The 14095-nt window shown below is 37.0% G+C and overlaps 1 protein-coding gene across 8 annotated transcripts in view; it reads right to left on the reverse strand.

Annotated features, from left to right (window-relative positions):
- PCLO (piccolo presynaptic cytomatrix protein) overlaps nt 1–14095 on the reverse strand; it is a 419720-nt gene that overhangs the window by 385629 nt on the left and 19996 nt on the right. For all 8 annotated transcript variants that reach the window (XR_006298484.1, XM_043588726.1, XM_043588723.1 and 5 more), the window contains exon 3: nt 4764–6173. Coding sequence is in view for 7 of the 8 variants with exons in the window: in XM_043588726.1 (XP_043444661.1) it covers nt 4764–6173 (1410 nt within the window). In the remaining variant the exon portion in view is untranslated. The remainder of the gene's footprint in view (nt 1–4763; nt 6174–14095) is intronic.

The following is a 14095-nucleotide window of genomic DNA, read 5'->3' on the forward strand; positions in this document are numbered from 1 at the left end:
AGGACACACCAAGAGGCATTTGTTTTCGAGTTCCCTAGGTCACTCAAACATATTACAGGAGAGAGGGGCACGGGCTCAGCCTCTGGGGCTTGATAGCTGCCCCCCTCTGATAGTCATTTTCCTGATCTCTAAAATCACTGTAAAACCTACACAACAAGGCTGTTGTGAGGAAAAGGACTGTCTAATACCAGCCTGTAGCAAAAGGGGGAAAAAAAAGAAAAAAAAGAAAAAAAAAAACAGCAACAACGATAGCAGTTTACCTTTTCCCATAATGCCTGGACAATATTTTCTCTAGAAATCATCTATTTGCCTTTAATATTCAAACAAAATGGCAATAAAAGAAATATAAGTCAAAGGAACAATATGATAGCAATTTTAGACTTCCAGATTAACAAATATCATTTTAAATGTTTTTCTTCAAGTATGGAGAAGATTCAGTAAGAAAGGAATCACGTGACACCAGTGGTGGCAGTGTTAACTGCCTTATCGTCGCCAAAGAGAATCTGACACTGCAAGGTCCTTGTCCCCTCCTTCAGTAACATCAGTAGTGGTAAGCTTTCCTTGGGAAACAGTGAAAATACAATATATTTGCATCCAAAAATATTACTCATTTATAAGGAAAAAAATGAAACCTAAATCCCTAATATGAGAAGAATGTGTATCCATGTATCCAAAAAATTAAGTAATATTTAAATTAATATTGAAAGAACATATCCATGTATCCAAAAAAATTAAGTAATACTCATTTTAATAATATTTAAGAAGAGTTTAATCATGTGAATAAATGTTATATAATCACCTGTTAAGATTGGGATAGAGAACTATCATATAGAATAGAATATTAAGCATGTAAAAAGGCATAGAAAAAAGACTAATGGAGAAACTGCTTTTTGATTAAATTTGTTTAAACAAAAATCTATTTTAAATCCCTATTTGGATTTTCTGACTAAATATACACTTAATATAAAGGCAACATATCAAAAGTCTCCTAAGACTTAAGAACCAAAAATTTTGCTTCTACCCACAAACTTGTCAACTTTCTCATGTAAGCTAAAAAGGGCTAGCAGGCGTCCCTCTCTTCCAGGGATGTCAGAGGTATTCACAGGGAATGCAGATCTCCACTAGGTGATTATTTTAAAAATAATTATTGGTAGAAGAGTTTCCTACTTACTGATTTTTTATTATTCTTTCAGTCTTCAGTTTGGTGTGTATGTATGTACTTATGTGCTTTTGGGTGCTGAGAGATATGTGTGTGAGTGTGTGTGTGTATTTATAATTTTTAAAGAGTTAAGTAATCGTTTTTAAAGTAAAAGCAGGAAAAAAAAATTTAAAGTAAAACCAGGATATGTGTTTGCCAAACTAAGAAACACAGTGCACGCCCATTAAGCTTACCAATACGATTGTATTTGATAGACAATGCAGAAGCCACCTCGGCTAGAGAACAAAGATCTGAAGGGATCCCAGTTACACCAGTGGGTCTTAATTGGCTCAAAAGGCCCATTTGTTGCCTGGTGACAAATATATGCTAGCTATTCCTACATCATATAGGCCATGCATAATTACCTTACTAAGGAAGCAAAATTGCGACCCTAGAACTTCCTGAAACATGAGGAGACATGGTTTTAAGTTTTATTCCCGTAGTACAAAACTCCTTTTGAAAGGTATAGTAAAAACATTAAGATAAACACCCACTATGAGTAATTATGAGTCCTTTTTTGCATTTGAACTGAAGTAGAATTATTAAAATTCACTAGGTAAATGGATTTGTCAATTTAGGCTGTTTTTCTCAGGATGCTTCCAAATTCTCTAAGACTAGCTCTTCAGAAAGGCTTGCTGCTGCTTTTAAAATTAATAACATGTGTCCTGAGTTACCAGAAGTTAAAGCCTAGAAGCCTTTTTCCTTGCTATCAGAGGCTAATGGATTACAGTGTCATTTATACAAACTTGGCATCAAACAGTTAAACCTTGAAGCTTAGGCTGAAGCCTGGCTACACCCCAGGGCCCTCGGGCAGCCCTTGGCACAGCTCAGGTGTTGTGGGGGATGCTGTGCATGAGAAACAGGAAGGAACCTCAGAGACAGGTGTGTTTGAGGGCTGTGCGGGGGAGGGGGAAATACTCTCTGTAGCTCCATAACCCATATAACCAGCCCTTCTCACCACCAGAGGAACAGAACAGCAAAAGGGGAAGGCAGGGTGGTACCCACGGGAAAAGAGGTGCTGCCACACAGTGATTAGGTACAGCGGAAGCAGAGGCTTATAATATGAAGTTAAATGTGCTTTATTAGAAAAATACATGGAAACAGTTGAATCCTTACTTAGAAATACCATTTATTTGCATTGCAGGCATAAAATCTGAGTATTTTCTGAGCGTGCCCTCTAAAACTAGAATGAAAGAGCAGAAAATATTAGGTAACAAGAAATAAATATCAAGCAGAGGGGAGAAAGCACAGAAATACGGCAACAATCAGGGAGAAGATGCTTTCCTAATCGCTCCTAACTGAAGGCAATGAGCAGAGACTGGCAGTTAAGAACTCTGGGACAGCACCACGACTTAAGCCTATAAATCGTATCTACAATTTTCTGGAAATATATGTGCACGTACGCACACACACATGCAAGCACAATGTGCCTTCTTTTCAACTAACTCCTTCTGCCAATCCTCTGAAGTCCTTTGGGGTAATAGTAATAGGGATACTTGAACAGTGATTAACTCAACTAACATCATTCACTCCCTTGATACTGGGTCAGCCAATGGACGTTACCTAAAGACCAGAGGGCACTAAGGCCTTACACTAACTGAAAACTTCATACGGATTAGCACAGTTAAGCTAAGCTAGGAGCCCTAGCCAACTGCTTTTGTTGGCTGAGATTTTTTTTCTCCTCTGAAACATGAACTCCTCTGAAACATGTATATAGACACATTTGTACAAAGACACACACAAACACATACACACTCAAGTCCTCCCTCCACACTACAGTGTTTTGTTTTGTATTTTTTTTAGCGTGCCCAAAATACATTTTAAATGCAGACATTATGGGGCGCCTGGGTGGCGCAGTCGGTTAAGCGTCCGACTTCAGCCAGGTCACGATCTCGCGGTCCAGGAGTTCGAGCCCCGCGTCAGGCTCTGGGCTGATGGCTCAGAGCCTGGAGCCTGTTTCCGATTCTGTGTCTCCCTCTCTCTCTGCCCCTCCCCCGTTCATGCTCTGTCTCTCTCTGTCCCAAAAATAAATAAACGTTGAAAAAAAAAATTTTTTTTAAAAAAAAATAAAAAAAAATAAATGCAGACATTATGTTTTGTTTTTAGTGATGCAATTTGTTTTATAAGTATTAAACTGCACTGTGTTGACACCTTAAGACTCCTCATTAAAGGGTACAATTCTGTAAGTCTATGAAATACAAAATTTTCTGCTTCATGAATACACAACCAAAAACAACTCTTCTAAATATATGGAAGAAATTTAAGGTTTGCTTTTTGTTTTGCTTTTGCATTGAATCCAAAACACTGCAAGTAATAATTATAGTTGTTACCATTCAGGAAGTGCTGAGGGAAACCAAATTTTATCTGCCTTTTCAGTGGATCTTAGTTAACTTTATTCATCACAGATAAAGAAGATAAAAACGTGCTTAAATCTTTAGAAACAATACTTTCATATGGTGTTAATAATGTCAAAGCAACCTAAGTCTTTTAAAGGTAAAAGAATAAAAATTGTATATGGTTTATTCTTTTAAAAAACTTAACTTGAAAACAACACCAGAATTTCTAAAGCTTCTTTTGTGTAGTTGCTAAAATCTGTTCAATTTTTCCATTCCAATGAATCACAAAATCAAAGAGCACAGAAAAAAAATAATCCTTAAGTATTTTTGATGTGTGTAAGACAATGAACAATTACTTAAAATTCAATGTCTAAATATTTATTAACCATCTGACACAGCAGCAAGCGTTTAATCCCTGTTACCCAAGATCCAAATATTCATTCCAATAGCCCTAACACATTACTAACGCTTATAGATTCATTCTTCTCTGTTAGGTAGAAATTTGCCATCTGCTGTTAGGTCATTTACATTTGGAGAAAATGTCTCATCATCCCATAAAAAAAAATAAAAGTAAATAAAAACACAATTTCTTGACATCAGTTACTGAACCCCAGGTATCTTTTTTTTTTTTTTTTGCCACATTTCTTAAACAGTACTCTATTATATTTAAGCCAGATAACAGTCCCAAAGAGAATTATAAAAAGTCTAGACATAGTATGTTTGAATTTTCTAATAAGCAATATTAACTTACACTAAGTTCTTAAGAATTATGTAAAATGACAGACCTCATGTTGTTTTGGGATCTGCAAGGAACCAAAACTTTCTTTAAGGTAGGAGAGACAGAAGGGATTGGAGATAATGGGAATGGTAAATTAGAACCTTATTTGGCGTTAATGAGTGAAAACCGGATACGATTCCAAAGCTACAGGTCTTTAATTCATGAAGGAATGCGATACTTGTTATTTTAAATTGTCAACTTATTTCATCTTCTTACTTCTGGTGCATAATCCAGAAAAATACAAATTATATGAAACTTTAGTAATAAACTAAGCATGTAATAAGTAATTCAAACTTCTTCTATGACATCACTATTAATATACCTTCTTTACTAGAAATGTTTTTGTTTATTTTTTGGAGGTTTTTTTTTTTTGTCTAGAAATTTGGTTACCAAAATATTTCACAATAAACATGATAGAGTCACATCTGTAAATAATATATAAATTGCTTACCTCAGTCAAGTGTGGCATAGGGTTAAATCCACAGAGATTACACACTTGATTCTTGCATCCGGTGCAAGTATTGAAGTTAGGAGGATCCTTAGAACCTATGTTGAGTTCAGTCTTGCAGAGAGGACAGGCTGATTCTGGTTTGGGAGTTTTCTCCAATTTGGGGGGAAGGACAGCCTTTTGAGGCTCAGCTGTTAGAGGTTTGCTATCCTTAACAGGCAGAGGCTTCTTTTCTGTTTCTGTTCTTTTTACTGTTGGAACTGGTTCAGATTTGGGTTCTAATTTTTCAACTACTGGAGCTTTTGCTTCCTTTTTCACAGGTACAACCTTTGCAGGTGCCGGTGGTACCTGACCTGTGGATTTGGGTGGCCCCTGAGAAGGAGGTGGCTGTGAAGGAGGAGGGCCCTGTTTTGTTGGGGCTCCAAGAGCACTCTGAGATTGAGACCCAGGCTGGCCTGCTGTGGAGATTAAATTTGATGCCTGGCTGAAGATTGATGCTCCAAACCCAAAGAGTTTTCCAGTCACAGTTTCTTGAGGAGTCGTGGGCTGCGATTTAGGGGCATCGGTAATACTTCCCAGATTCAGACTGAAACGTCTCGACTGCTCCTGAGGCTTTGGGGGCTGCTGAGCTGTGGGGGCAGTTGGGCCAGTGGGAGGTCGTGGGCCTGCGGGTGGAGGTGACCCTTTTGGCATCGGCTTGGCATCTGGCTTAGGACTCATTTTGGTTTGTGCTTTCTTGGGCTCTTCTCTCTTCTGAACTGGATCAGCTTGTTTTTGACCTTTGCCCTCTGGGCTGGGCCCAGGATGTGAAATAATTTTCGAATCTGATGCAGGTCGGGGTATGACTTTAGAATCAAACGGGGTGACTTTTTCTCCCGTTGGTGGAAAACTCTGGGAGGGTTTGGCAGAGTCTGTTTTTAGAGGAGGGGTTATTATCTCTTGATCTTCCAACTGTACTTTGGGGCTTGGAATATCAGGTTGTGCTGCTACTGACGATGAAGATGCGACGTCTGTGGCTGGCTTTCCCGTCTTGGGCTGCTTTGGTTTATCATCAGCCACGGGGACCTCGGCCTGCTCAGAGGGAACCGAGGGCTCTTTGGGAGGGGCTGGCTTGGGCGAAGACTCCGCCGCCGCTGGAGGTTGCCTGGCGGCAAGTGGGGGAGAGCCGTGAATGGTCGGTTGTTTCACTAGAGGTGGGGGCCTCTTAGACTCAGGTGCCTTCGAGATCTCCTGCTTGGGTACAGTATCCTTCTTTGGAGAAGTGTGTTGTGGCTGTGGGGATGGTTTGCTCACAGCAGATGCAGGACCAACAGGGGCAATCTTCGGTTTAGGCTGAGGTGATGAGGGAACTGGAGCCAGGTCACCTCCGAGAGCTCTTTTCATCTGACAGTTTAAACAGAGCCACTCTTTTATCTAGAAATAATATAAAATAACGGTCAGTGAGAGAGTAGCAATGTGAAAACACAAAAACATTTTTAAAAATGCATGGTACCATTTGACGCTATGTCGCTCATCATTTGAAACATAAAATATAGATCAAATTAGTTTACTTAGTTTATATTAAAATATTAACATGTTGAGGCGCCTGGGTGGCTGAGTAGGTTAAGCATCCGACTTGGGCTCAGGTCATGATCTCACGGCTAGTGAGTTCAAGACCCACATGGGCTCTGTGCTGACAGCTCAGAGCCTAGAGCCTGCTTCGGATTCTGTGTCTCCTTCTCTCTCTGCTCTTCCCTGCTCATGCTCTCTCCCTCTCTCTCAAAGGTAAATAAACATTAAAAAAATTAATAAAATCAAATATAAAATGTTAATTATACTGAAATATAATTAATGAACCTCAGAGACTTAAACACCGTATATTTTAAGGAAAATAAAAAGTAAACATAAAAATATTTTTTTTCTAATATTAATTTTGTTGTTCTTTGCCTTTTATTCACTGAAAGCATGTTTACCACTAGAAACAGAAAACACTGTATCATAAAAAGAAGAGTTATAACATAATAGATTCCATAAATCAGTTACATTAGATATTTTCTCTATTGATGGCTCACGAACAGTTTTCAGTTATACAACCCAGAGTACGCTTGTCAAATTATTAACACATTGCTAATTTCTTAAATTAGCAGAGCATTACATTCCCCTCCAAGGCAACATAATCAAATGTGTGAAAACAAAAATTATTAACCACACTGGGTTAGAAAGAAAACATTCTCTGTTAATAAGGAAAAAATAATGGCATCCCTTCAAATTATCATAAATAATACCATGATTTTACAAAGGAAATATTTTTTCTTTAAAGTTTTATGAATATACTAGAAAGAGCAATGTAACTAAGCAATATATTGATTTAACCGCTGAGATACGTATACATGTGAAATATACATAACACACACACACACACACACACACACACACACACACAGCTTTAGGAGTAAGTTGATCTGCTCATTTCATGTCACATCAATTATGAAAAGGAGACGGTGAATTCAATACTTATTTCAGAATATAATTTAAAACTCCTATGTCTAACATTTACTTTTTTTTTTTTAAGAACAAGAGAGAGTGCACTAGTGGGGGAGAGGGGCAGAGGGAGAGAGAGAATCTTAAGCTAAGGGCTCCGTGCTCAGCACGAAGCCCAACATGGGGCTGGACCAAGAGTCGGCCGCCCAACTGAGCCAGCCAGGTGCCCCTTCACCTTTTTTTTTTAATTTCAAAATAATTTATGCTTATAATACAAAATTTTAAATATTTCCAAAATCATTTAGAATGTCAAATTCTATGTCATGTAATCTTTTCCACCCAAAGTAACCAGTGTTACCAGTTTGGCACTGAGGTTCTTTGTACAGAATTCTACATGGTTGAAAACTAAATATATGGAGCACTGATACCAGAAAAGTTTTCTATAGTACAAAAGTGTCAAGTGTTAGGCTGGCAAAAAACATACACTTTACCTGCAAAGAATTTTCTTTTGAAAATAAATGGAACTAACTTTTCCCAAACTCTTAATTTTTTTTAAATTATTTCATAGTTCATATTGTTAAGCATTTAAAAAAATTTTAATGTTTATTTATTTTTGAGAGAAAGAGAGACAGAGCATGGGTGGGGGAGGGGCAGAGAGAGAGAGGGAGACAAAGAATCCGAAGTAGGTTCCAGTCTCCATGCTGTTAGCATAGAGCCCGACGTGAGACTTGAACTCTTGAGCCCTGAGATTATTACCTGAGCCGAAGCTAGACACTTAATCAACTGAGCCACAGGCACCCCTATTAAGTTTTCTAATAAAAAAAAAAATATTTAATTCAAAAAATTTTTAAAAATTTTACTGAATTTTTTCTTAATTATTAAAAAGGCTTTAAAATAAAAAGCACACAGAAGTTATTTAAACTCATTCGCCAGTATGAAAGGACTTATATTGCAATCTCATGGTCAGGTAAACTTTTGTTTAGAGAAGATTAAAAAAGATTCTCAACTCTAACATCTTATTTCTGTTTAAAAGTGTGAATCATAAAGTAAAATTAAAATATTTGTTAAAAATAGGTAGAAAGTAACAGAAGTAAAGAGAACATAGACCAACTTGCAGCATGAATGAGAATTGGTTTTCTTTTGGTGTACAATATTTTAAAGCCTAAGTGTTAAACTTGTGAATTTTTTGTTTTTAAGGAATACAGAAAATAAATTGATGGAAATATTTACTAAAAACTTGTAAAAAAAAATAGGTAGAAAGTACTTGAGCGTTCATTACATTTGTTTTCAATATGGCAGTTGAATATCTACGTACTTTTATATTATCTTTGTGTTTCTGTATGTTTGAAGCATCTCACATAATAACTTTTTATACATATAAATATTTGAATCCCAAAAGAGAAACAATTGCTACTTAAAAGGTAAGCTAGAATGTTAGGAAAGTTTCATTCGATTTTACCCCCTTCTTGATGGACAGAAATTCCTCCATAAATATGCATCTACCTACTTGACCATCTCCCCTACTCTCAATGACACTTGTGCTGTTCTATTGTTTATTTTTTCTCATTTGTCTTTTTCCACAGCCTTCACTGACACCAAAACACCTTATAATCATGCAGTCAAACAAGATAAAAGAAACTATAATTAAAAGCATAATTTTTTACCTAGTCTCTCTCATTGATTTTTTTCTACAAAATATTATGAGATGTACATCCATAATAACCACCTTAAATCACAAACTCCTAGGGTTAGTGACTTGCATTATAGTTAAATTGCTCTTCTTCTTTTTGACAAGTGTTATGGCCAAAGTCGATGTAAAATTCATACACTTACTCGTTTTTAATTTTTTTAAGTAAGCTCTACTTTAGCCCAACATGGGGCTTAAACTCATAACTCTGAGATTGAGTCTCATGCTCTACTAACTGAGCCAGCCAGGACACCCCACCTATTAATTTCTTTATTCAAGTATTTATCGGGTAACTTCTACTTGGCCTATGGCACTGAATAAAAGAGAAAAAATCTCTAGTCTCCTGGAGGCTGGATTACAGAAGAAAAATCAGATAAGAAACAAGTTAACATGTAATATAACTTCAAGGTTATTACAGGTATATATTAAGTGTCATCAGATATAGTATCAGATACTATATCTGATGATACTGTAATGACTCCTTTTTTCCTTTCATCCTGCTAGGAAACTTCCTAGTTTCCTTCCACTCTCCCCCTTGAACACTTCCTTGGATTCATTTGGTTTTTTCAGCAAAATATTCAGTCTCTGTGCAATGTGAACGTTGGAGTTTCACACATAGCTAGCCAGTAGGCTCTCACTCCACCTTGAACCACTGCAAAATTAGTACACTACCATAGCATATCAAATGCATAATTTATATTAAAACTTGGAAACATTCTATATTGCCCTTATTCCAAAATCAAATGTGTCCTTCTAGTTTATGAATGCATATGACTCTTGTTTCCACATAAGGACACAAAGGAGAGTCAGGAAGAAAGGTAGAAAACCCAAGTCACCTCTTCTCTTTTTCTCTTAATACACCCTTTTTTTTTTTGAGAGATTCCACGGTCCCAACTTTTATTCTTTTAATGACCATATTTTCTTCACTTGGATAAACAACACATAAAAAACATTTTGACGCCTCCATGTTCCTCCTCGCCACTAGAATACAGGTTAAAATCATTGTAGAGATCACAGTATGAAAAGCTTTTTATCCTCTTAGGATTTTTTTTAGAAAGAGCCTCCTTTATATTTAATTCTACTGGCCAAATCCATTGAAAATAGAAATGATTTGCATCTCAGCGCTTAATCTAGTCCTGGAAACAGTGGCATTTCCAACTCCCTGATCAACTGAAAAACAAAAACAAAAGCAAACCTCCCATACACTGAGAAAATGAAAAAGTCCACAACCCGCCCCCCGCTGCCCCCCACCTCCAGCATCACAAACCACCTTTAACTTTTCTGTGGGCAGTGTCTTTCACGATGCACACAGAGAAATAACAGTGCCTTTGGCCTCTCAGTCCTTGGCATTATAAATCCCATAGTATTTGCACTGCATTCTCCATTATTCAAGTGTGTCTACGCTGCTTATGAAAGGTACTTTCCCATTCATCTTTGCACGTTTCCAAAGCCACTGTCCCTCACTTGGCCTTTGTGATTGCTCAGGTACTTTACACCCTCACAAAAACATAACCCAGGCAAAACGAACAACCACAGAAGGGGGTGACTCTAACTACTTCACCTCACACCTCGATGCCTCTCCCAAAACTGTGAAATAAAGTTAATCTTTTGCAAGAAATTCAAAGTATCTCATTTCCTTAATGTTATCATGCTAGCACTTATATCATCCTTCTATTTCCGAATCTTTATCCCCTAAAAAGATGGTAAGCAACGAATGGTAAGGACTTTCTATCTAGGAGTCTTTCTATCGACCCCCGGGGGTCTAACTAACCCTTTAAGCATGATAGATGTCCACCGTTTTTGAGCTGGTTTGAACGAAATAAGTTAACTGAGAACGTCTGTGCTCTTCAAGCTACAGCTTTCCTGTATTTACTCTGATAATTCCCACTGTTTACGCAGTTTGTATCACAGGCTGCGGCCTTCATTTTCTGGTTACATGCCAATCTCCCCAGAACCTGACTGGATACCTCTGCCCATGGACAATCTATTCCCATTTTGATTCAAACTGAAGGAGTCCCTCATAATCACCATACCTGCTAACCATACATATTTTCCCTGCCCAGAGGCAATTACTGTCTTGCTTCATTTCTAAAATTAAGCATTTGTCTCTAAGTCTGAGGAAAATTAACCTGAATTAATTGCTATCAGTGCCTCAGACACTTGCTGCCCGTTCCATTTGGTACCCATGCCTGTAATAGAGTTGGTTCTCCTATTTCTACATGATTGGGTCTTCAGTCCAATGTAGCCTTAAACAAGGATCTTAGAACACTTCAGTCCTTATGACTTCTTCCCCATGCCACAGAAGTCAGACAATATTCAAGGCCAAGGCTGGTTCACAGAAGAAACCCTCCACCAATATTTCATCAACAAGTTTCCAGGTCCCTTGCCACAACTAACACCTATTCCCTAACACTGCACTATACTCATCCACATCCACCTGATAAATGATGGGAAAAATGAAAGAGACAATACCAGGGAAGCCTACAACTATATTGATGTGTCCAAGAACTCTTATCTTCAATATATAAACATCAAAATGACTGAGTACAACTTTATTAAAAAAAACACATCCTGCTTCAGCTATTTGCAATTCTAGAGTTTACATAACAAAAGGAAAAAATAGTCATCTTTTGCTTTCCCCACCCAAAGCTTTACTTATAGAAAGTATACAAATGAATTCAAGGTCTGGAGACACAACTGTTTAATGAGCTACTCTAATTCAATTAGCTCTTTGGAACGGAATAAAAGAAAGGAATAAAGTTGTTCATTCACTCTTCTAATTTAATACGCTGCAGAAATGGGAAAGAGACTGGTTAGCCAGGATTTCTGCTCATTCTGAGGTCACTATGTATTCTAGCGTAGTCCTGCATATAATTAATATAGCACACCTCCTTGTTTAATCCAATCCCCTGGGTTCTACTTTGTTGAACCTTTGTTTTTTATCACAGCTGTGAAATACAGTAACACAACTTCATTATCTAAGGACTTTGATGAATAATCATAAATGTATTATTTAAATGTTTTAAGAGGTATCACTTAAGTTTGTGAACTACATATAGAGTTTCAATTAATGTTGCCACTTTCAAACAAAGTTAGAAAAACTTTTGATTAGTAAAATATTATATTCTGATTTTTTAAGAGTGTGTCTTCAGTAATAATTTAAAATAATTAACTCAATACATCTAAGCATCAAGGTGAGTTGGCAAATGTTCGTGTTCTAGAATTAAAGAATGCTCTTGTTCAAAACTGTTATTACTGTTATTAATCTATTTAGCTAAAAATTTCTCAAAAAAAAAAAAAATGTCTAGAAGCCCTAATGACTAACATCCAGTCTTCACTGCCCTCCAGACTGCAAATTTTAAACACAAAGTCTACATAAGATTTATAATGCAATCTCTGTTCAACATAGCATGCTACTGGAAATAATGGAACATCAAAAGAATAACATGATGTTGGGAATTTATATGTGTTGATGTGCACACCAATTCACATGAGCTGCAGAATAAATTTTCTTCAATCATGCTTTCATCCTGTCCCTATAAAACAAAACTTGCTGGGTTCCTACTTCTGGAAGCATAACAACTAAACTTTTCTGCAGACCAGGACATCTATATGTACCATTTACTGTCACGGCAGTATCCTCTTTCTGTCTTATGTTAGTCATGATGCACAGCCCAATGTGTATTCCTCCTCCACTTACCTGAATATTACCCATCTTTACAGGCCACAGTGGATTTCCTCCTTTACCACTTAACATTCCAAGGTCTACCCTTCTCAGCTCTCACTACCATAGTATGAACCACAGCACTTAGACTCCGATTTAATTTTCTTTTTTAATTTTTCAGTTTAAAATGTTTTTCCAATTATTCCTTCTTCTCTCCTCTCATCACATGGACTCAAATGGAGCAACCACTTCTCATGATTTAATTACTCTGAATTTTTTCCTATTTTTCATCAAATTCTCATCAAGTATTTACTGAGTATGTTATTTATATTTTATATTGTACTATTTGTATTGTTTTGAAGTCCATAAAAGACATAATTGCATAACCTACATTATATAATAATGCAATGTATCCTATTATAAAGAGGAAACCAAGCTATCACTTGAAAACATTCTGTTTTCTGCTATTCAAGGACTGCCCAAGCCACAGGACCTCCTCCACAGAGGCAGTTACTCACTGAGAGCAGTTTGGCTGCAGATGGCTCGCTGTAGCTGACATCTTTAGCTGTGCATATTAATGCACAATTTATTTTGGCTAAAAACAGGGCACTAGCATTCCTCAGAACTGTGATGACATGCTTAGCAACTTGGGCAACAGTTTAGTTTAAAATGGTCCATCCAGAAGTGGGAAGGATACTTTCTCTCTGAAAGTGTGCAGATTACAAATTTCTTCTGCATAATTCAGTAACCATTACCAAACCTCATGAAATATACACTAAACATAAAATGTTTTCCTTCTTAAAGCATAATAACGTTCAGCAAACACTAACAATAACATATGCAAATCCTAAAAAAAAAATCAGATCAATTAAAAAAAGCACAGTTTGGGGAACCTGGGTTGGTTAAGCATCAGACTTTGGCTCAGGTCATGATCCCACGGCTTGTGAGTTCAAGTCCCGCATGGGGCTCTCTGCTGTCAGCGCGAAGCTGGCTTTGGATTTTCTGTCTCCCTCTCTCTCTGCCCCTCCCCCACTCGTGCTCACTCTCTGTCTCTCTCACAAAAATAAACAAACATTAAAAAAAAAGCATAGTTTAATGTTTGTCAGTGCAGTCCAAAACAAGAAAACCACTTTCACCAAGCAAAACTTAAAAAATAATTACACTACACAGACATGAAAATATATTTGTACTCTATTACAGTCACACAGAGAGGAGAATCCCTAATCAGTCAAGTGAACTTACATACACTATGCATTAACATTTCTAAACGGTCTCTCATATGGCAAATTCCAACTTTTAGAACTTTAATGATTAACATATACCTTGAGCTATCACACAGTTTTGAAGCCTGTGATACAATAATTCCAATTAGGCTGTGTCTGCAAACAGCTTGTTGAATTGTCCTCTTATTTCATTTAAAAATGAAGATATAAATTCCATTAGTAAAAAGAACCAAAGGTCACATAAACATTGTGAACGCATTATACATGCTGAAAGCTATGTATCTTTTTTTTTGTTTATTGC

This window comes from Prionailurus bengalensis, chromosome A2 (assembly GCF_016509475.1).
Source record: "Prionailurus bengalensis isolate Pbe53 chromosome A2, Fcat_Pben_1.1_paternal_pri, whole genome shotgun sequence".
Classification (NCBI taxonomy): domain Eukaryota; kingdom Metazoa; phylum Chordata; class Mammalia; order Carnivora; family Felidae; genus Prionailurus; species Prionailurus bengalensis.